The sequence below is a fragment of the Loxodonta africana genome, chromosome 10 (assembly GCF_030014295.1).
Source record: "Loxodonta africana isolate mLoxAfr1 chromosome 10, mLoxAfr1.hap2, whole genome shotgun sequence".
Taxonomy (NCBI): Eukaryota; Metazoa; Chordata; class Mammalia; order Proboscidea; family Elephantidae; genus Loxodonta; species Loxodonta africana.
This window is the reverse complement of record NC_087351.1, coordinates 63,736,094-63,760,429: the sequence shown is the minus strand read 5'-3', so window position 1 is coordinate 63,760,429 and position 24,336 is coordinate 63,736,094. Positions and strand designations below refer to the sequence as shown.

General features: G+C 41.0%; 1 protein-coding gene across 2 annotated transcripts in view; it reads right to left on the bottom strand.

The window, feature by feature from the left end:
- The window catches only part of GNG2 (G protein subunit gamma 2), a 115,398-nt gene that overhangs the window by 12,847 nt on the left and 78,215 nt on the right, over positions 1-24,336 (bottom strand). The window contains exons 1-2 of one of the 2 annotated variants that reach the window (XM_023546157.2): positions 7,382-7,493; positions 4,307-4,422 (exon numbers count right to left, since the gene is read on the bottom strand). In XM_023546157.2, the coding sequence (XP_023401925.1) occupies positions 4,307-4,422; positions 7,382-7,463 (198 nt within the window). In that variant the 5' untranslated portion in view covers positions 7,464-7,493. Of the gene's footprint in view, positions 1-4,306; positions 4,423-7,381; positions 7,494-24,336 lie in introns of those variants that run through there. The other variant, XM_003408605.4, reaches the window with a different exon arrangement.

Genomic DNA, 24,336 nt, shown 5'->3' with positions numbered 1-24,336 from the left:
ATCCATTTTTCCCAGGAAAAGAAGGAGGCACAGACACACAGAGGAAGCAGAGCCATGTGACGGAGCACTTGCAGTTCTCACTTTTACTGCTTAGCCAGCTCTTGAATTCTGAGACATCCTGTATCTTTTATCATCAATCCCTCTTGCCAAAGTTAGTTAGGGTTAGGTTCCTGTTATTAGAAACCCAGAGTCCTCATATAGTGATGAATAGGTGGATTACTGAGGCTCTGTTGTCCTGTACTTTTGTGTATGTTCTCTTAAGCTGTGTTCTAGAGATAAACCTTCTTTCTTTGCTTTAGCTCAACATTAAACCAGTAACAAGCTGTCATTGAGTCAACTCCAACTCATGGAAACCTCATCTGTATTAGAATAGAACTGTGCTCCACAGGGTTTTTAATGGCTGATTTTTCCAAAATCGATCATCAGGCTTTTCTTCTGAGCGTCTCCAGGTAGACTCAAACCTTCACCCTTTCGGTTAGCAGTCAAGTGCCTTAACCATTTGCATCACCCAGACACTCCTTGCTCAACATCAGTCTGAGTATATTGCTGTTTTATACACAGTCATGCGTTGCTTAATGTCCACAATACGTTCTGTGAAATAGGATGTTATGTGATTTAGATGTTGTGCAAACACCGTATTAAATACAGGCAGCCCGAGATTACGAACAAGTTCCATTCTTAAGTCTGTCTTTAAGTTGAATTTGTACGAAAGTCGCAACAATTGGCTACGGTTCTTATCTAATGTCAGTTCCTCAAATGTTTGTCCTAGTGTATAGTATATACTGTACCTTTCTATGCATGAAAACCATTAAAGAAACACTTCCAGATACACTAATGCATCTTTAACATAATAATGTTTTGATGCACGAAGTAGCTGTTTTTTATTATGAACAATTGTATGTATCTTGAATTTTTAATGTAATAGGCTTTATGGGGGATGGTTCATAACCATGGGTTGTGCCTAAGTTGAATGTTTGTACCTTGGGGAGCACAGACATGTATGTGGTTGGACATTGCCCGAACAGAGGTTATGCAGTACATGACTATATCTAAGTGTCAAAACCTTTACAACCACTCTCTACCCTTTTCTTCAGCCCCCCTTCCCATCTTCCTTTTATTTCTGTTTATTCTGTCCTTGAATGAAATGCTAACAGAGAAACACAAAAAGACTGGGAGATAATTTATATATGCCTAAGGCTTATGAACACATAATGGGTTCATTAGCCTACATCTCCCAGGAGCTGTGATGCAAAGGGTTAGGGATAGGGACCCTCCACAGCTTTACTGCCAGCCGTGTCACCTGACTACTAATTGAAAGACCCTGTTCCTTATTGCCTCAGCCACAGTAGACTCTGCCGTGTGTACATAAAACTGTTGCTACCTTTTACAGCGAAACCCTGGTGGTGTAGTGGTTAACTGCTATGTCTGCTAACCAAAGGGTCGGCAGTTCGAATCTGCCAGGCGCTCCTTGGAAATGCTATTGGGCAGTTCTACTCTGTCCTATAGAGTCGCTATGAGTTGGAATCGACTCAACGGCACTGGGTTTGGTTTGGTTTTTGGTTTACCTCTTACAGTGTGAAAAGGTCAGTAATTTGACTGGAAAATCACAAACCTGGGCTCTTCAGAGAGAAGCTGCTTCCTGCTGGCAGGATCAAGTACAGAAGGTAGATGGAGAAACCTGAATGCTCAGAAGTCTTAAGGAGACTCTGAAAGGCAGGTAACCAAATCCTAACCCAGCTAGCTGACAACTGTGTCAACATAGTTGCAGTTTTATCCCACAGCTAAACTAAAAATAATATGACACTTCACGACAGCATGGCTGCCCGGCTCTGATGTGCAGAACAAATGCTGAAGTACAGGCTGCTGCTGTATTTCCAACAATTTAAGGTCTAATGATGTCAAGGGATTCAGAGATTTGAATCTAAAGATCACCTGGGAAGGCAACCGCTCAGTTTATTGGGCTAATGCTTGGTTTCTTTTTTAGTAGTGATTTATTCGTGCCCCTTCAAAATTAGTATTCAAAGGGCATTCAGGGTGTGGTGTTGGCTTTTTTCTGATTACATTTGCTAATTATGCTTCTTGGATCTCATATTTGCATTAATGATGGGTTTGGTTCACATTATTTGTAGCCTTTTACTAGACCAGGAGATCCTTAAGGACAAGAATCATGTTTTTACCCATCTCTATATCTCTAGACCATCAAACGTCTGTCAGTTTGTCATACTGTGGTGGCTTGCATGTTGCTGTGATGCTGGAAGCTATGACACTGATATTTGAGACACCAGCTAGGTTGCCCATGGTGGGTAGGTTTCAGAGGACCTTCCAGACTTTTTTTTTTCCAGACTAAGACAGACTAGAAAGAAAGGTTTGGCAATCTACTTCCAAAAATTAGCTTGGGTTAGGTGATGAAAACCCCTATGGATCACAGAAGATTATCCGAGACTTCAACGCACTATTTTGGAAGCAGCAGCAGCAACAACCAAACACTGGAAGGACAACATGTTTGGTAGAGTAGAAGGCCAACAAGAATGAGGGAAACCCTTAACAAGATGGATTGACACAACAGCTGCAACAACGGACTCAAACATACCAGCCATCATGAACATGGTACAGGACTGGGTAAAACTTTGCTGTGTTGTACATGGGATAGCTGTGAATTAGAGCCACCTCGACAGCAACTAAAGACAACATATACCCTATCTCTAGAACTTAACAAGGCTCTCAATAAAATATTTATTGGATAAAGGAATAAACAACTGAACAAATAGCAAAAATCCAACCTGATGACCAGGAGTCAAATTTTACAAAGAAGGTTTAGGATAGATGGAAAAATATCCATGGATATTTACTCAACCTATTTATGGAGAAAGACTGGTTCTACCTTCATTATCTAGCACACACCTGGTGGAAGTTTGAAGGAATAAACCCTTCCGTTAGGACAGTAGTTCTCAACCTTTGCTATACATTGGAATCAACTAGAAACTTAAAAACATATGGATGCCTGAGCCATATCCCATGAGATTCTAATTTAATTGCTCCAGGGTGTGGTCTGGGATTTGTTCCTTTTATAGAACTCCTTGGATGATTTTAATGCACAGATGGGCTGAGAACCACTGCTCTAGACTAGAAGTCGGCAAACTTTCCATAAAGGTCCACAGAGTACATATTTTAGGTTTTGTAGGCCGTATGGTCTCTGTTGCAACAATTCTACACTGCTGTTGTAATGTAAAATAAATCGTAGACAATATGTTGATGAATCAGTGTGACTATTTCAATAAAACATTATTTACAAAAATAGGCAGTGGGCCATTTCACCTAATAGACAGTGGGTGATTTGGCTCATAGATGATAATTTCTCAACCCTTACTTTAGAAGCTTACTCCCAAGGATGGCTATATTGGCCAGGTTGCTGAATCAGGTATGGAGAAAACAGAAAAAAAAAAAAAAAAAAATCTCATTAAAAAATGCATTTGGAAGAATGTTCTAGGTTTATTTTAGAAAGTGAAAAGTGAGTCTGAGTTTCATTTCATAAGTTGCTTGAGTCTCCTAAGAAATTAAAATTTTGATGGCTGGCAAAAATTCACTTTACCACCTTGCAGTAGCTATCTGCTAATAATGACATTGTAAGGGTCAACTTTACATTCAAAATCTGCCAACAAGGGTTTAGATTTAGAGTCTTGGTTCAATTTGAATGGCTTCAACTTAATGCAAGGCTGTTGCTTAGATCTAAGGAGTGAGAGGAAGAAAGAAAGAAAGAAGTAGACTACTAGCTTAAAAAATTTTTTTTTCTATATTTTCGTCATCTTACTTGGGTGACTTGTGTTCCAAAGAAAAAAATCTAATAAGGAGAAAAAAAAAAAAAAAAAAAACCCTGCAATGGTGAATAGAAGGTTAGACATGAAAGACAGAAACATAAACTTAGAACCTGAACCAGGACAGAAAAAGTTAAAGCCCAAATGAGAAGTGGGTCAATACAAGGCCAGGTGGACTGATACGTTTTATGTGTTTCTCAATTTCTTTTCTGGAATTTAGCTGTGAACCCGTTTGTGTGTGTTTTTCTTTGTGTTTGTTTTATTTTGTTGTTTGTTTTTAATTCTACATGGAGAGCCAATTTTAATTCATACTAATTTATTATGCTGGAGAAATCTAAGACAAAGCTACATTAGCAAAATGAATTTTTGCCTAATCATTGACTTTATCTCCTATCATCACTCTCTGCTGCAAGAGTGGTCAAATGACAGGTGGCTGCAGATCATGCTTCTCAGAATCAAGGCTAGATGAGCTGTGAGGGTTGCAGTGTCCTCACCTTTATCCTGTCAATGTTGGCTTCCATCTTCAGCTGTTCTACCAGCTTCCTGGCTTGTGCTATGCTGGCGGTGTTGTTGCTGGCCATCGGAGTGGTGGCTGTGTTTTTCAGACACACTAGGAAAGAAAACAAAGAGGAAGCATTCATTAGAGAATTCATGAGCTATCAAGTGTGTGGGCTCATCATAGCTGGGCATCTTAAAACAGTGGCTGTAGTTGGACCTAGCTTCTCCAGCCGCAATAAAGAAATAGCTGATTGGTAGGCAGGCCAGAAGATGTGGTTTGATTTTCCAACCTCTGTCCCCATCCCTTCTTTAAGGAAAGAAAAATAATTCTTACCCAATCAAGTAGAATAAGATGTATCCCCACATTAGGAAAACAAGATATGAAAATGATCTTAATTCATGAAATAAGTTCATAATGGTAAGAGTGACAGTATGCATTATTATTGCTATTATTTATTATTACTATTGTCAGATACTGTGCAACTGCCTTCAGAAGAAGGAAAAGGTGAGCAGAAGAATTGGTAAGTTATGTACTCCTTTAGGACTAAAGACACCAGTTATACAATGTTCTCCTGATGGGCATAAACCACAACCTTCTGGTTAATTATCACCAACTCAGCCTATTATACGCCAGAGATGCTGCAATTTGGAAGCCTGACTTTTCAACATTGTTCAATCCAATATTACTTGAAGTAGCCATTTTTCCTACTCTATTTGAAATGTGTCTTAATTCAGAACTATCCTCTTTAGTCACCATTTCTTAGGAACACATCTATAATGTCAGCAGTTGTGGGGAGGAATTGCCATGTCTACACTGGTAAACACATTAGTTAGTTCGCCAGCAGTATTCTAAAGGACATACAAAAGACTTACATTTTTAGTTTTATAAATATTGAAATGGAACATAAATGTTCAGAGAGTGGAGTTCTGTACATATGTAGATTGTGGGATGGTTTCTTTGCTCTGGCCTAACAGACCCTCTCCCTGTTCCTGTCACCCCCACCCCCATGTTTTTCAAGTCCAATCCCACTTTCACTTCTCTTCTAATCCTTTCTTGACCCATCAACTCATTTTTTTCTTGTTGTTCGTCTGGAAAAATACTCCATTTTATTTTAGGTGCCCATTTCTCCCACACTCTGATCAGGTCTTCCTTCAGGTCAAACTGCCATTCTCTATTTTGGGAACTTCTGTGTAAATGTGCCCTTTGAGGTCACTGACACCCAATAGTAAAGTAATGTCTGAAAGCTGAAATTTCACTAGAATGCACGACCCGAGCAACAAGAAATATTAAAACGCCACCTCAGTCAACATTAGTAGAATCTTATTCTTAAGACATTAGATTAAAAATTGTGACTTCTGCTAGCTTTGGGAAATCTTCTTTCTCTAAGGATAAAGTAGGATCTGGTTACCCATCACAAAAAGGAAAGAGGACACACAGAAAACCTGGAAAGGAAGAATAACCCACAATAAATTCCACACAGATTTTTCACCTATCCTTTAAAATCAAGAAACATTTTTTCTTTTTTTAATTACCAAAAGAGCAAAAGTCTACAAATTATATCTTTGGTACTTATTTCTTGATAACTAATTCTTCAAAACATGAAGAAATTATGTACAAGGCTTCTGTAAACATATAGGTCCCTTCACATAGAGTATTATTTTATAAAGAATGCTTCAAAATAAGTCACCCCACAGCATTTACGATATAAACTGGAAGGTAATTACCTTTCCTTCAATTTATTTTCAAAAGATTTGGAAATCATAAAAGGGGAGGGAAGACTAAAGGGATTTTGAAGCTACAAATATCTCGCAACTCAATTTTCATATGTTTTAAAGATCAAAGGAGGAAGAATTACATGTAAAAATAAAACAAATAAATAAAAGGAGGCTTTAATAATTGTGATTTCATCAGCATGGTTAGGGATCCGATCATCTCAACTGCAGAGGGAAATTATATGTTTCACCATCAAACTTCTAACAGCCTCACAATACTCTATAAAGCCAAGATGAGAGTAGTGACTTATCCAGTGGGTAACCATTTATGGGGCAGCCTAACTCTTCTTTCATCCGAAGTTGGCAATAGTCATGACCTACAAGCCCCTAGAATTGTTCTGTGAGGCTAACATTTCTCTAAAACTATAATCCACCACACTAGAATACAGATTATCACATAATTTCCACACCCGCATTGTGCCCGAAGGAGGTTTGAGGATCTGGCCACCTATTCTTTTGCACTTGAATTTAAACCAAATCACATAGGAACTTGTGGCAGAGACCACAACTTGCCTCTCAATGCTCTTTCTCCTCTTAGTAATAAAAACTGTTTGTTTTAAGCTTTAACAGAGACCATAAGAACCCTGAATATTAACTGAGTATATTTTGCTGAAAGATATGATCTCCAGTCCCCGTTGCAGTTCAGTATAGTCATATGACTAAGTTTTGGCCAATGACATATAAGCAGAAGTGTCCTTAAAGAGAGGGGAGTGCCCTCCACCTCCCTTCCTCCTGCTATAGCCTACAAGGCAGTTGTACCATGGAGCTTCATCTTGGACCTCTACAATGAGGACTGTACCCTAGGGCGAATGGAAGGATCTTGGTTGGGTCCTGGCTGATACTGCAGAGCCACCATGTCAGCTGTGGACTGGCAACATTTAGACATCATTTCCGTGGGAGACAAACTTCTGTCTTGTTTATATCATCGTTATTAAGGGCTTCTCTGTCACTGGCCAGCAGACGAGACGTTTATTAATTACATGACCCATTATTTTCATTCAAGTATCCAGGGAAAGTCTGTATCCTGATGTCTTTTCATGTTTTTTAGGAAAAACTGTGGAAACCCTGAGGACACGGAGGTGGCAAAAAAAAAAAAAAAAAAAGGCAAAACAAAACAGTAGAACTCACACACAGAGAGGAAGAGGAGACAAGCTGTTCTCAGGTTTACCTGCGAAAAATAAGGAAAAGCTTGATGTATCTGGACAATGCAACACACACACACACCTCTACCTGCATCACAAAGGAAACCTCTACGTCATTGATTCTTAATGAATAAGAGGAAAAGTTTTTGCCCTCACCTCCACCTGCGATGAGAGAAATCCATGCAAGCAAAAGGGTTGACAGGAGTCCTGCAGTTTCAATACGGAAGCATAGACACATCAGATGTTCTGCTAGTGTGTTCCTGTTTCATTTTACATGTAACCCAAATTGGGCAGAAACTGTTTTTTTTTTTTCTTTTCAAGAGGGAAGGAAGTGGTTTGAATCCACTAACCCCTGAATAATTCTGAAAGAAAAATTCTGCTGAAAAGGTCATCAAGACAAAGCGTTACAACACACACATGCACACATACACACCCTCTTAAAAACAAACAGCAAAAAGCTTTTAGTTGACAAGAGAGGGCGATTCATTTCTACACATCCCCTCCACCTCCACCCCATCAGCGCAGTCTTTGAGCTGGCTTGTGATGCACCTGAGTTTATCTTCACCTGGGCCCAGCCTGGCCCTGGAGCCATCAAAGGACCACAGAGATGTTCCCAGCAGTGGATTGCACACTTCTAGGAGTGGGTGGGAGGGGTGTAGGCAGAAGGAATTAGAGTCAGAGCCTGGTTCTCTTGGGAAAACTCTAGATTCCTGAGGCTATTTGAGGGATTTCAGAACATCTCCTGGAGTTAGCTGGGGTGATGATCAAAGGTTGGGTCTTGCTAGAGCAGCACTCTTTGGTTCAGCAAGCTGTCCTTAGTCCAGCAAATGCCAAGTGGCAACAAAGTTATCACATGGAATATGTGTGATTACACATCGCTGAATTTGAATCACAACTATAATTCTGAACATTTATTCTTTCAGAATTCTACGGCCAAAACCTCTTTTTATTATTCCAAGAATTTACCTTCCAGAAATTCCAAACGTGATTCAAGCTTTTCTCCAAGCCCAGCACTGGACTCACTGGTGGTTCTCAACCAGGGGAGGCACTGCCCCTTAGCAGACGTTTGGAAATGTGTAGGGGTGGTTTGGGCTATGACAATAACCGGGGGTGCTAATGGCATTTAGTGGGTGGAGGCAGGGATTCTAATGACCTGCAGAGAGCCAGACAACAATGAATTGTGTCATTTAAAAGGTCCATAGTGCCCCCAATGAGAAATACAGAAGGGCACCCCAAAATGGCCATAAACCATGTAAAAGAAATCTGCTCAAAGAAAGTACACAATGAAGAAGGATACAACTAATTGGGGTTTTATATCCTCATATCTTATAATCCCTATTACTCTCCCAGTGAAGAATAAGTATTACATGCTCCTAGCTCTCAGAAGCATCATTATACTTTATGGATATTTGCTTCCTGCTCTGTTAAAACAGCACATGGTCTCTTTCTTAATGTATTGGTGGCATGAGATTATGCTGGACTGTATTTGCCAGTGAGCAAAAAAGAATACAAACAACAAAAATCTCTAGAACAGTCACAGAGCCTGTCTGTGAGACACTGGTCAGGCTCTAAAAGAATGACCTAATTATCCCACCTGAATTCCAAACCTCAAGAATTATGCAGAAGGCATTTTATTCTTTTTAACTAATGAGAAGAGTTATTTCTCTCTCCCAAGGAACATAAGAAATGGGCCTGTTGTAGAACAATAACCATTTAGATGAGCATTATTTTTCTAAAAATACATTCAGCGTTTTACTCTCTTCCAGGAGGAAATTTTCTGTTAAGAAACCATAACATTTTCTTGTCATCTAAGCTTGGGAGTAAACACACAACCCCTTATTTCTGTGGCGAAAAGATAAATAAATGTTTTGATAATGGAGACTATGCCTTAGAAATTATAGGTTAATTGTAAAGGATCCTATTCTTTTCATACTCTAATGGTGTTTTTTTTTTAATGTGGCATCCAGGCAGGCTTCCCTAGGGCCTTTAATTTTAATTGCGACTAAAACACGGTCTCAGGACTGTGTTTTGATATTTGCAGTAGGTGCTAAGGGGTTTGATTTGTTTGTTTTGTGTATTTATAGGTTAGGATTACACTGGCAATGAAACAAGCAATTTCTAGGTCTAGAAGGTAAATGGGAGGTTTATAGTTTCCCAATCACTTGGTAATATCTTTATTATTCTCATTTGTCAGTTTGTCACATCATTGGTGATTGGCTGGTAGTTGCTTTGGAATTAGAGAACAAATTTCAAAATATTCCAATTTAGAAAATTTTTCAGAGTTTTTAAAATTAGTCACCTGGATAGGCATCTTTGTTAACCATTCATACTATAACCCAAGTTTAGCTTGGTTGTATTTTCCATTTTATTCTGCAGCAAGTAAGTATGCCATCATCAAATTTATTAGATTACATATATTAAGAGTACAGGAGCCCCAGTGGCGCAACAGTTAAGTGCTCAGCTGCTAACTGAAAGGTTGGTGGTTCAAACCCACCCATTAGCTCTGCTGGAGAAAGGCCTGGCAACCTGCTCCTATAAAGATTGCAGCCTATTAAACTGTATGAAACAGCTCTACTCTGTCATATGAAGTTGCTACGAGTCAGAATCAACTCAACGGCAGCTAACAACAATAAAGCGCTAAGAGTACAGCTAATAATCAATGCTGTGAAGGGGTTTCACAATCAGAATATTAGTGAGCTTATGACTAGCGGCTATAATGTGAATCAAATAATTATTACGAAATATCAGCCTGTTACATTTCAGGGTAGATTTTTGTCAGGCATCGCTCTCTCTTACCAGTTGGCCACTGTGACCTGATAATATCAAAACAGCACATTTCAATCTCTACAGATCAGCAAACACTAATTTCTCCGGTTTCTCAGCCACTAGAGACATTTTAAATCAATAAGATATTTATTTGTGACGCTCACTACCTTCTCCCTCGACACTTTCATGCCTTAGAGCATTAGGGTTGGAACTTAGCTTGGAGGGTCAGTCTTTTCCAATCATGTGTTTCAACAATAGACCAATAGACGCGTCACAATGTCCTGGCTTCCTCACTCACCTTCGCTCGTTTTTGAGGGCCAGTGTGGAGGATAGAGATGGAGAGTTTTTTATGCTCCTTTTTCAGGAGATGAGAATAGGGTGGGGCTGGGCGTTATAGAGTATGGGCTCACACAGATGGAGGCACAGAAGCGCTCAGAGATAGAGGGTCTGGAAGATACTGAGCGTCACAGGCCACTGGTTTGAATTTGAAGAGGGGGAGGTAGGCATGCACTGGGAGAGGAGGTGGGGGACTGAAGGGGAGGAGGGAGAAGGGGAGGGGAGGAGAGAAGAGGCACCGAAGACATCCTCCCCTGGGGAGCCTCAAGGTTCATAGGCAGGAGGCAGAATGCAGACAGCTGGACAACACGGTGCTGGCTAAGGTGAAGGATAGATTTGTAAACAAAACAAACAAACAAACAAAACAGGAGCTAACCATATGCCTTCCCTGTCCCTGCCTCCCCTCTTGATATTTTAGTGTTTCTCATTTCTGGGAATTTGTTCCCTCATCAAAAGACCAGGAACGGATACTAACATAAATACTAGCTTATAGACCAAGGGCTTGCTATATGCTAGGAATGGGGCGAAGTGATTTAAAGCATTGTTCTATTTAATCCTCACAGCAACTCTGTGCACAAAAGCACTGGCATCCATGTTTGAGGAAACTGAGGCTCAGATTAAGTTAGAACATTAGTGAAAAGCATGTGTCTGAAGCGACCTCCCCAGGGAAAGATTTTCATCTAGTCCTTCTTAATTCACATTTCATAGGCAACAGACTGATGCTAACCTGGGGTCTACAGTATATGTTTGGCCATTTTCACAAGCATAATAGCAATGTTTACGGTCTGTGTAGCTAGCTACAGAGAGAACTAATGTGAGTGAGAACCAGTGTGGGAGCCCCAACAACCAAATGTGCTTTGGGGCCAATAGGGAAGAAAAGGAGCCAAGGGAGATATATCTTGGCTTAAAATCCCCCCTGTGCTATTTCCACTTGGTTTTGCTGGGACATTGTCGCTTACCAAATAGGAGAAAGGCAAAATCGCATCTGACTTCCCTGGAATCAGCAGGGAGCCATCTAGGCTGTGTACGTGGGAATAAGAACCAGCACAGCTTCCTGTGCCTCATTCAGGTGCCAGAAGCCATTATGTGAAACGACAGCGCTGCGCTTTCTAGCAAGCTGATACTTTTGAAAACACTAACCTCTACAAGGTACAGATTTCCCTTTGGAAATAGGATCACTGGTTAGCTGCATTTACCAACCTTGACAAAAACACAGCCTTTGAAAAATGTTTACTTCAAAGTCATGAATTTCACGCATTTTGTAAAATGAAATAAGACATGCTGCAACTTAAAAAGGACACGTAAGCTTTTAGTTTCTGAGCCTTGGGTAAGGAAACTGCTTGGATCTGCAAACTGGAGGTCGCATTCCTAGATGATGGGCGGGCTTTGTTCACTCCCAGGAAGAAAGATTAGTTTTTTTTTTTTTATGCTGCATGGGGGATTTCTTTTTTAAATATGGAAGCCCAGACCACAAACCAGTAGGGTTCGAACAAAAGAGAAATAATGAGCTAGTTTCCATAGAAATGGCTCTGTTAACCTGCTGATGTCTAACACTCTGCAACAGCTGGCAAGTAGGATCTTACAGGCAGTAGCCTTCTGCCTCCTTGTAGGAAATTATCTACTGGTTAATTAATTTCTTTAAAAAACAAAACAAGCAAACAAAAAACCCACTGCTTTCATTCTAAATCCTCACTGGGTCTTAAACCTTAGGCAACCACTGGAGTTTAGGGATATTTCCCTGCTTGGGCTTCATTGCCTCTGCACCAAACGATCCCTTAGTCTTACAAAATGATAACACAGTGTCATCTGGAGAACAATGAGACACTGAACACACCCCATCTGAGCTCCTCACATAGAATCGGATCTCTTCCATTCAGGTTTGTTTTTCGGTACTTGTGTTATCTGGGGATATTCCCATGAAAGCAACTGACAGATGGTACAAGAGTGGAAAAACATGCATGAGGAGACGGAGACCTGGATTCTGGCCTGTTCTCACCCTCCCAGCTCTTTTAGAGTGGGAAAATCATCCAGTCTTTCTGGGCCTCAGTTCCTCTGTAAAGTGGGGTAACAACTCCAGGATTGCTCATGTGTGCCCCATGTTTGTGACATCACATCGTAAATTACCAAATGAGCCTGTAAATTATACAAGGAGCCCTGGGGGTGAAGTGGTTAAGAACTTAGCCTGCTAACCAAAAGGTTGGCAGTTCAAATCTACCAGTCACTCCTTGGAAGCCCTGTGGGGCAGTTCTACTCTGTCCTGTAGGATCACTATGAGTTGGAATTGACTCAACAGCACATAACAACAACAATATAAGGAGCAGAGTCCCTGGGTGGTGCTCTGCTGCTAACCAAAAGGTTGGAGGTTCCACTCCATCCTGAGGTCTTTGGAAGAAAGACCTGGTGATCTACTTCTGAAAAATCAGTTTTGAAAACCCTATGGAGCACAGCTCTACTCTGACACACATGGGGTTGCCATGAGTTGGAGCTGACTTCATGGCAACTGGTTTTTAATACTAGTAGTTTTTGTTGTTAGGTGCTAGTGAGTTGATTTCAACTCACAGTGACCCCATGTGACAGAGGGGAGCTGGCTCATAGGCTTTTCTAGGCTGTATACTGGAGTAGGTCACCAGGTCTTCTCCCGTGGAGTGGTCGAGTGAGTCTGAACCACCAACCTTTCAGTGCTTAACGGTTACGCCACCAGGGCTCCTTTTTATAAAAAGAGCAAGCTGAAACCTAAACCCATTGCTGTCTAGTTGATTCTGACTCATAGCGACCCTATACAAGGAGCAGCCACACACACACACACACAAACTACCAAACACTGTGAGCTAGAAACATTTGTGTGTGTGATCTCTAATCCTCACAACAAGGAAAATGAATAGTGAAATAAGGCAAAGAGGAAAACCTGTGAATACAATCAAATGCAACTCTATTAAGCAAGAACTTAATAATAAGCAAGAACGTGATCCAAAGTGTGTGTGGGGGGGGGAGGGGGGACCACCAGCAACCTTTTCTGTGTGTGTGTGGCGGGGGGAGTGATAGTAAATTTTTACATCCAATGTTGAAATTTCTAATTTGTGTTGACAACCTATTAAAGAGATGGTGATTATTTGAAAATCAATTGTCATCTAAAATTAGTTAGCAAGGGTTTATCAAGTGTTTAGCGTGAGTGACCTAGAAGCAGTACACATGCTACACTCAATAAATTTCTAAGGAAACAGCTGCTGAGCAGATGTGAGCCTTAATAATTTTAGGAAGGCACTTAAATCTTTCACTGTTATCTTCTGAAGGGAAAGGTTCGTCTCCACATAAAGTGCTTGTAAAGGTTTTTTATGGCCACAGAATAAACTTGCAAGCCTAACACCTGAGGCTTCTTTAATGCCCTTCACCTCCTCCTCTGTCTGTGTTGTTGTTGTTGTTGTTAGGTGCCATGCAGTCGATTCCCACTCATAGCGGCCCCATGTACAATACAACAAAACACTGCCTGGTCCTGCGACATCCTCACAATCACTGTGCTTGAGCCCATCGTTTTGGTCACTGTGTCAATCCATCTCGTTGAGGGTCTTCCTCTCTTTCGCTGACCCTCTACTTTACCAAGCATGATGTCCTTCTCCGGGGACTGGTCCCTCCTGATAATATGTCCAAAGTACGTGAGACGAAGCATCACCATTCCCACTTTTAAGGAGCATCCTGGTGGTATTCCTGTCTGTAAAAGCCCAGAAAGTGCGTGTGCACACGCAGCAGGCAGTTCCCTCCAAACCAGCATTGCCGCTGCCACTCATCACCAGCCTGAATCTTCAGCCAAACCAGCTGTTCGCTGTTTTCCCAACCAAGTTCATGTCCACACGGCCATGATTTTGCTGATGCTCTTGATAAAGACTGCTTAGAGTGGTTTTGATTTGAGAGCAAAAGAGCTTATGTAGCATGTTCTCCAAAGGGGTACCTCTAAGACATTATGTTTCATTAGATTTACACGTCCTTGGGGCAAAATATATGCTTGAGACTGGTCCACCTTCCTCCCTCTCCTCATTTTCTGGCTCATGGAACCAGATGCAATCTGGGATGTTTTTGGCAGCAGATAAACCACCAATAACTTCCCAGTTGCAAAGTTAGGAAAATTCTTTGCTTGAAAGCATAAACAACATCAGTCTGATGCCGAGCACTCTAGTAGTGTTGGCTTCAGGTTCTCATCTATCTCCCCTCCCCCTCAATCTGTGACCACTCATCTCAGAATCCCAGTTTGAGATCAGGGACCCCGAATATGCAACATGGGAGATCTCATTTCCTTTTTGTTAATTTAGCATCAGAGGTAGCTGTTAGCACTTTTTTTCTATTGTAGTAAAAGTATACCCCAATCTACTTTGAATACTGTTTATTATAATTATAAAACTATTTCATAATTTAAATTATAAAATTTCTTATAAAAGCAATACATACCATTATTGGAGAACTGAAAGGCATACAGATTCAGAAAACAAAAATCTCCTGAAATCTTGTCACTTATAGACAACCAAAGTAGCCTGCACAGTCCTTTTTCAAGGGCCTTTCTCCAACTTGGAGTGCTTAGAAAGTAATATTAACACACACAATCATTGGCTGGGCCCTGAGTAAATGCTGACCTCCTGAGATGATTTCTCATTATCCATGCTGCAAGATTTATTCCTCCCCCCTCCAGGGAATGATGTCATTTAAATTTTCCTCCATTACTCAAATGTCAAGTTTTTTTTATCACCTCTTTTAAGACTGTTACATCTCTGATATGCAGTACAGAGCCATTTTTTACTGTTTTCATCAACATTGTTTTTAAAATTATGTTTCCAAGTACATTAAATAAATTGCCATGTTAATATCCCTTTGTTATAAGGAATGAGTAGAGAAGAAAAATGTAAGAAACATAAGAAGAATGGACAGTAACTTTTCCTCTGTCACTAGGTAAGGACATCGACATGACTACTGCCCACGCTACTTCAGATATACCCTGGGGTGGTTGTTAGCTGCCATCAAGTCGATTCCGATTCATGGTGATGCCACGTTTTCAGAAGCAGATCAACAGGCCTGTCTTCCAAGGCACCTCTAGGTGAGCTTGAACTGCCAACCTTTCGGCTAGTAGTTGACCACTTAGCCATTTGTGCCACCCAGGAGCATCGGGGTGGAGGATAAGAGAATAAAATAGAGGAATTTTTCTGTCTCCAAAGGGTGAAAGGAACTTGTCTAAAATGTTGCTTGGAGACCAGGATTTTACCTTACGGGTAGTATTTTTTTAAAGTCAGGTTTACCAAGGAATTCACCCTTTTTATGATTTGACAAAATGCATAGTCCTGTAGCCACCATAATTGCTCCCTTCTCCTTGAACACTTCCTTCACTTGACTTCTGCTCTTTCTTGATTCTTTTCTTCCTTCACTGGCAGTTCTGTCTCACCCTTCTTGATTTTTTTTTTTTTTTAAATCTACCCAATCCCCAGGTCTTGGTGTGTTTGCACTTTTCCCTTCTGTTTACACTTACCCCATACGTGATCTCATTCAGTCCAGTGGTTGTAAACACCATCTCTTTGCTTACACATTTGTATCTCCAAATCGATATCTCAGTTATCAACCTTGCCCTTGAACTCTAGATTCAGATATCCAACTATCTACTCAATCTCTCCTTGTGAATGAGCATCTCAGACTTAACACGGATGAAACTAAACTTATAATTTTCTCACCTAAGCCTGCTTCTCCTGCAGTCTTCCCTGCAGCAGTCAATGGCAGCTTCATTCTTCTGGTTGCCCTGATTAAAAATTTAGAGGGCATTCTTGTTCCCCTGTCTCTCCACCTCCCCTTCCTTCTCCTTCTTCTTCTTCACATCTTACCACCAAATCTTTGGACTCTTCCTTTAAAATATATCCAGAATCCAACCCTTTTTCCTCACTTCCATTGCTACCATACTGGCCTAGTTACTTTCATTTCTTGTTTGAACATTTCAATAGCATCCTAACTGTCTTCCCTGATTTTGTTCTTGCTCCTTTCAGTCTATTGTTCTTACAGCAACCAGAGTGTTCTTTTTTTAAAAAAAAATACGTCAGGATCATGTCAGTCTTCTGCTTACAACCTTCCAATGGCTTCCCATCTCACTCAGTAAAAGCTCAAGTCCTAAACCAAAAGCAAAGAAGTTTCCTGAATAAACTGAATGCTTCGAAGGCCAGGGTAGCAGGGGCAGGGGTCTGAGGACCATGGTTTCAGGGGACATCTAAGTCAACTGGCATAATAAAATCTATTAAGAAAACATTCTGCATCCCACTTTGAAGAGTGGCGTCTGGGGTCTTAAGCGCTAGCAAGCAGCCATCTAAGATGCATCAATTGGTCTCAACCCACCTGGATCAAAGGTGAATGAAGAACACCAAGGACACAAGGTGATTATGAGCCCAAGAGACAGAAAGAGCCACATGAACCAGAGACTACATCAGCCTGAGACCAGAAGAACTAGATGGTGCCCTGCTACAACCGATGACTGCCCTGACAGGGAACACAACAGAGAACCCCTGAGGGAGCAGGAGAGCAGTGGGATGCAGACCCCAAATTCTCATAAGACCAGACTTAATGGTCTGACTGAGACTGGAAGGACCGCAGTGGTCATGGCCCCCAGACCTTCTGTTGCCCCAGGACAGGAACCATTCCTGAAGCCAACTCTTCAGACATGGATTGGACTGGACAACGGGTTGGAGAGGGATGCTGGTAAGGAGTGAGCTTCTTGGATTAGGTGGACACTTGAGACTGTGTTGGCATCTCCTCCCTGGAGGGGAGATGACAGGTTGCAGGGAGTTAGAAGCTGGCGAAAAGGACACGAAAAGAGAGAGTGGAGGGAGAGAGTGGGCTGTCTCATTAGGGGGAGAGTAATTGGGAGTGTGTAGCAAGGTGTATATGGGTTTTTGTGTGAGAGACTGACTTGATTTGTAAACTTTCACTTAAAGCACAATAAAAATTATTAAAAAAAAAAAAAGCTCAAGTCCTTTAAATGGCCTACAAGGTCTGAATGATATAGCTCATAGGCACCCCTCTGATTTCACCTTCCACCACTCTCTTCTTCACTCTGTACAGGTATAGTATCGCCTTGCTGTCTCCTGAACATAGCAAGCATGTATCTGTCCCATGGCCTTTGTACTTGCTGATCCTTCTGCGTGGAATGTTCTTCTTCAAGATCATCCCTCACTTGATTCAGGTCTCTGCTCAAACATTAATGTATTGAGGTCCTCCTTGACCTTAGTCTCTAAAAGAGCACCCCTTCTTCTTGGCATTTCTCATCCTTGTTACACTGCTGTATTTTCTTTCTTGACACTTATGACCACCTGAAATATTTGATCTTTGTTTATTTATCAATTGCCTGCACTCATCACTAAAATATAAACTCCAGGAGAACAGAGACTTAGTCTGTTTTGTTAATTAATTGCTGAATCACTGGCTGCTATTACTGTGCCTGGCTCATGATAGGCCTTTAATAACTATTTGGTGAATGAATGAATGAAGAATGAAGTACTCATAATGCCTTTGTCAGAAGAGTCATTTTCCAAAGGAGATATACTTTGATTGATCCTTTATAGATGGGTCTTGAGAGGTTTGGCACTTTGGAGCTGTAAAATGGAGCTTACAGAAAATTAGTTTTAAATCAGGTTTCCTGTTGAACTCTCTAAACACTGAAGCTTATTTGCTCCATTTAATTTTTAGACCATCAACATAGAATGACAAATATAATAGTGAAAGGTTACCTTCAAGAGTACATATTGTATTTTCCACTGTTTTGGGGAAACACCTCTGAGGCAAACCAGAAACAGATTTTGCATAAGAAGAAACAATAGCGAGATCAAGCGACCTGACAAAGGTCATGGATGGTGACTAACAGTCAGTTCTTGTGTCTCTGACAACCAGCATTCATTTTTTACTATAAAACTCCAGAAAATAGGATCTCTTTTCTTAATAGGAAACCCTGGTAGCATAGTGGTTAAGAGCTACAGCTGCTAACCAAAAAGGTCAGCAGTTTGAATCCACCAGATGCTCCTTGGAAACTCTATGGGGCAGTTCTACTCTGTCCTATAGGGTTGCTACGAGTCAGACTTGACAACAGCGGATCTTTTTTTTTTTTTTTCCTCAACAAGTTTGTCCCATGAAAATGACTCGTTTCCTACACAGAGACAAGGATAGAACTCACATCCAGAATTACTTTGCTTTTATGGTGATGATAAAGGAGCCTTAGAGCACACTCCTCACTAAAATATAACCTTCATGGGAGCAGAGACTTAGTCTGTTTTGTTAATTCATTGCCGAATCACTGGCTGTTAACCAAAAGGTTGGCGGTTTGAACCCACCCAGTGCCTGCATGGGAGAAAGACCTGGTGATCTGCTCCTATAAAGATTAAAGCCTGCAAAACTCTATGGAGCAGTTCTACTCTGTCATTTAAGGTCACTATAAGTTGATGGCATCTAACAACAACAACAACAACAATGGGGATGGTGGATTATTTAGGTCGTGGCTACTCTGTCCCCTATGACGAACAGTATAACAGCACGGGGACTGATGAGCATTTTATTGTCTTGAAATAAAGTAAAGCCAACTCTGCTAAAGAGGAATGAGTGTGCTCAGACCATGTTTGTACAGTGCATAAACTGAGTATACCAAAGAAAATACACACAACAGAATCATAAGACCAATCCATCCCTGGTCTGAGCATCATTCACTTTGGCTGAGGGTTATTTACAGTGTCCCATGGGTTGAGCGTCATATAAGATGGATTGGCCAGTTCCCAGAGATGGGGGTGGTGATTGGCGGTGTGTATAGAAACATATTCTGGAACTTCCAGAGACAGATGCTTTTATTACTGGTGAGATTAAAATTAGGATGATTCATTTTCTTCTGGCTGACTAGAACAGATATTATCATCCTAGCAAACAGTTTTCCATAGGCACTGAATCGCCTATAAAAATTTTCATTTATCTGTCAAACTGGTATCAGAGCCACCTACATCAATTGCAACTGCCAGCCTCTTCTCGCCATGTCAGCGTAACACCCTCCTTGTGCTTTCCACCCTGCTAAGCGTAGATAGAGGAGCCCTTGTGGAGCAGTGGCTGAAGTGCTCAGCTGCTAACTGAAAGTCAGTGGTTCAAATCCATCAGTTGCTCTGCAGCAAAAAGATGTGGCAATCGGCTTCTCTAAAGATTACAGCTTTGGAAACCTTATGGGGCAGTCCTACTCTGTCCCGTAGGTTCGCTATTGAGTTGGAGTTGGCTCGACGGCAGTGGGTAAGCATAGATGGATCAAAGATGTCCCTGTGGCAAATGGATTTAGCTCTCATTCTAAAGAATATGTCCATGAAAATCAAAGCAAAACTGGATAGAAAAGACAGATGAATATTTCTTTTAGCTTCAACACTTGAATATTTATTAGTCCCATCTACCCCCGGTCACTTTGGCTTTAGGCACATGTTGTTGTTAGTTGGTGCCAAGTCAACTTTGACTCTGGCAACCTTAGAGTAAAAGAAACATTGCCTGGTCCTGTGCCATCTTCGTGATCATCGGCATGTTTGAGTCCGTTGTTGCAGTTATTGTGTGGTGTCTTCCAACCTAGGGGGCTCATCTTCTAGCATGACATCAGGCAATATTCTGCTGTGATCCATAATGTTTTCACTGGCTCATTTCCAAAAATAGATTGTCAGGCCTTTCTTCCTAGTGTGTATTAGTCTGGAAGCTCCACTGAAATTTGTCCACCTTGGATGACCCTACTGGTATTTGAAATACCAGTGACATAGCTTCTAGTATCACAGCAACATGAAAGCCACCACAGTACAACAAACTGGCAGACAGCTGGCAGCTTGGCACATAGGGCTTCTATTTATGACTAGTTCCTGATAATCTTTCTAGAGCTGCTAGAGGATTCTCTGGCTCATGGATACTCATTTTCAGAAATGCTGTGTACAGCCAGAATGCTCCTTAGAAGTGAGGTTGGAGAGACTTTGTCTTGGTTACTTTGGACATGTCATCAGGAAAGACCAAGTGCTAGAAAAGGACATCGTGTTTGGTAAAACAGAGTATTAGCAAAAATGAAGGAAGCACTCTGAGATGAGTTGACACAGTGGCTGCAACAATGGGCTCAAACATGCCATAGATTGTGAGAATGGTGCAGACCAGGCAATGTTTCGTTCTGTTATACATAAGGTTACCAAGAGTCAGAGCTGACTCGAAGGCAACTAACAACAAGGGTGTGCCTTGAAAGGCTGCTTAGTGACTCTTAATTCTCAGCATTCTCACGTTCTTGTCACTTCTTCAGCAAATGTTAACTGGCAACATTAGATGAGTCACTCAGGTATAAACCACACCCACCACTGGGGGTAGATGGTAATGCAAACGAAGGGAAGATATAATATATATGTTCACATAGCTGGAAAAAATAAAAAATAAAAAACCAACAACAGTCTTGCATCTAAGCCAGGTTACTTGCTGGGCCTGTTGCTGAGGTGACTCCTGATAAGGAAAGCAGTGTGATTTCATTCTACAGAGGTCTAATTAAAATTTTGACATTACAGAGTCATTTGAAATTCCTAGGGTTTGGTCCTTAAAACCCCTAAGGTCAGTAATCCTACTTGCTGTAAAATGCCTCTTATTCCTGGAAGTTCTATACTTACACAAATGACAGAACAGAATCTTCAATAAAGTCTTTAAAATTATGGCTTGGTAAGAATAAAGACAATGAATCATTTATATGAGACTATTTTTTTTATGGCTCAGTTTAAGGGTATTGGTGATTCAATGGTAGAATTTTTCCCTTCCGTGTGTGAGACCCAGGTTCAATTCCTGGCCCAAGCATCTCACGCTCAGCCATTACTTGTCTGTCAGTCGGTGCCTTGTGTGTTGCTATGATGTTGAACGGGTTTCAGTGGAGCTTCCAGACTAAGATGGTCTAGGAAGAAAGACCTGGTGATCTCCTTCCAAAAATCAGAAAATGAAAATTCTGTGGATCGCAATGGTCCAATCCACAACCAATCGTGGGATGGCTCAGGACTGAGCAGCATTTCATTCCACTGAGCGTGGGGTTGTGAGTTGGAGACACACTTGACAGCAGCTAACAACATAGCTCAGTTCACACTAATCAGTTGCTGTGCATTTGGTTACTATTCACAGTGACCCCATGTGTGTCTGAGTAGAACTGTGCTCTGTAGGGTTTTCAGTGGCTGTGACCTTTCAGAAATAGATCGCCAGGCCCTTCTTTTGAGGTGCCTTTGGGTGAGTTTGAACCACTAAACTTTTGGTTAGTACTCGAGTGCTTAACCGTTTAGGCCAACACTACTTGCTGTGAATGTGCAAAGACTGGGAAACAGGCTATACCTTCTGAGAAGACTTGGTGTTTCTATTAAGTGCTTTGGAGTCAAGACAAGAGCTTGGAATTCTAATTACACAAGGAGAAGTATTTCATCTTTTTGTTGTTTGCAAAGAACACCAGAAATCTTAGTTTTAAAAAATTTCAGACTTCTTTACATAACAGATTATTCTTAGACATCTAGGTGGCCATATTTAATCTAAGTAGGCAACTAAACAGAAATCTTGCCAGCTCTCTAGGAGCTACTTTCTTTTCAAATCTCAGTGTAATCAATAGATTTAGGGCTTTTCTATTTGATGTGTCATGCAGTGCTGTGCACCAGGGATCAAACAGGAAACAAGGCACAATCCCCTTTTTCAAGGAGCCCTGGTGTTGCAGTGGTTAAGGGGTCGGCTGCTAACCAAATGGTTGATGGTTTAATCCACTCAGCGGCTCTGCGAGGGCAAAGACCTGGCAATCCATTCCGGTAAAGATTACAGCCAAGAAAACCCTATGAGGCAGTTCTACTCTGTCACATGGAGTCGCTATGAGTTGAAATCAACTTGACAGCACCTAACAACCTAACAACAATACTCTAAAGGTGGAGACAGGCCAATTAACAGGCAATTTCAATATAGTGTCCCATGTGCTAAGATAGGCGAAAGCCCAGGTCATAATGGGAGCATCTAGGAGAAGCACCTAGCCCAAATTTTTTACCAGGAAAAAAAAAAAAAAACTTAAGAGTTCGATTTATAGTATTAATGTGAAAGACAGTAATCTGTTAGGTTAAATAAGAATTTCTTTCTATCTAATTTAATAAATACAAAGTGCTGAGTTCTATGACTTACCTAAGTCATATATTTAAAGGCAAACAAAATGTTTCAAGTGACAGTTAAGAAAGGCAGAGGAGGGGAGATAGGAGGGTAGAGAGGGTTAGAAACTGGTGAAATCGTCACGAAAGGAGAGACTGGAAGGAAGGAGTGGGCTGACTCATTAGGGGGAGAGTAAGTGGGAGTATGGAGTAAGGTGTATATAAGCTTATATGTGACAGACTGACTTGATTTGTAAACTTTCACTTAAAGCACAATAAAAATTATTAAAAAAAAAAAAAAGAAAGAAAGAAAGGCAGAGGAGTTTAATTTAAATGTATAACCAGAGCTGATAACAGAAGCAGAAAACAAAGGTACCAACAGTTTTCTTCAGCTTTGGACACTGACTGGTATTTGATCCTTGGCCATATAACTGAGACAAACTTTCATGCTGGAGTCACAATTTGAGCCAATGACAGAAAGAATCAGATCTGACTGACATAAAAGGTCTAATGGTGTTTACCATTATTTACCCAATGGCTTCAGGGTCTTAATTCTACTAGAGACTATTGGCCCTGACTCACAAAAGGAAATTGGAACTTGAAGAATTTCAGTACGATTAAGTTGGGAAAAAATGATCAGAGAAAAGAAGTGTGGTGATTCTGACTCCAAATGACATCAGTAATAGAAATTTGATCCTGGACAAAATTATTTGCCATATTGCCAGACTGACCATCTACTTAAATGGAATTATCTGACCAAATGGAATTGCTAATGGTCAAGGGAGACAAAAATGAGGAGAGCACAGCCCGGGGAGGAAGAAGACTATTAACTTCTACTAATTAACAATCCAAGAAAGGAATCCGCGGAGCTGCATTTGGCAACTCCCATCAATTCAGACAGTTGCATCTGCCTCCAGGGGCCCCCTCCTTCTGGTCAGTGATGAGCTTACAAAAATTGCCCACCCGGAGTTATCACTGATTAGGCCATAAATGAAAAGTTATTTTACATGGATGGTTAGAAATCTCAGACAGAGAATGGTGTTGTAACCACCATGCTTGCGTGTCAATGGTCATTTTGGGTTCATCAGAGCATTGCTAGAACACCAAAATGTGGCCTACATTTCTGCCCATCCCCCCCCAAATTAGTCCCAAGCACAGATTTAAACCCTGTGCTTCTTTTTATTACACACAATTCTACTTTTGCTTATAATTTGTGACTCATTTCCAAGAGAAGAGAGAGAATATTTTCTAACGCTAAGACCTGAAATCCACTATTTTGCTTTGCTCTTGGTGACTTTTCTCTAAATAAACTTAAATGCAGCTTGGCCAAGCCTGGGGCTAGGAGCAAACATCATGACAAGCTAATGATTTCAGGAGCTTTTGGACGACAGCAAAACAACTCAGTGCAATTTATTATGACCAGCAGCAAATTTGAAGGCTCACTAAATGCCATGATCACCTTTTATAAAATGGACACTTCATCTTCTCTGTTCTTCCCAAAGCCTTATTCAACTTACGAAAAAGCCAAAACAAAAACACAGCTGATCACTTTTTGAATCTTTTCCTTCTTGGCCCTGCTTGATGCACCACCTCCCCTAGTGTTTTTAAGGCTTCAAATCAAGTCTGGCACAAAACAGTTTGGGCAGCAGGTCCCCAAAAAGGCATGTTCTCTGATTTTCACAGGAGCAGATTCTGAGTGCTTCTTATCTTTCTATATTACCTACAATGGTCATGCCATCAGTTGGGAAGAAGTGCAGTGAGGGAGTAAATAATCTATCCAGTTCTATAGTCACTCTGCCTAGTTTCAAATGGATCCTCTGCTGTGTACTAACTGGTCAAGCTATTTCAACATGCTGTCCCTCAGTCTGGCCAACTGTAAAA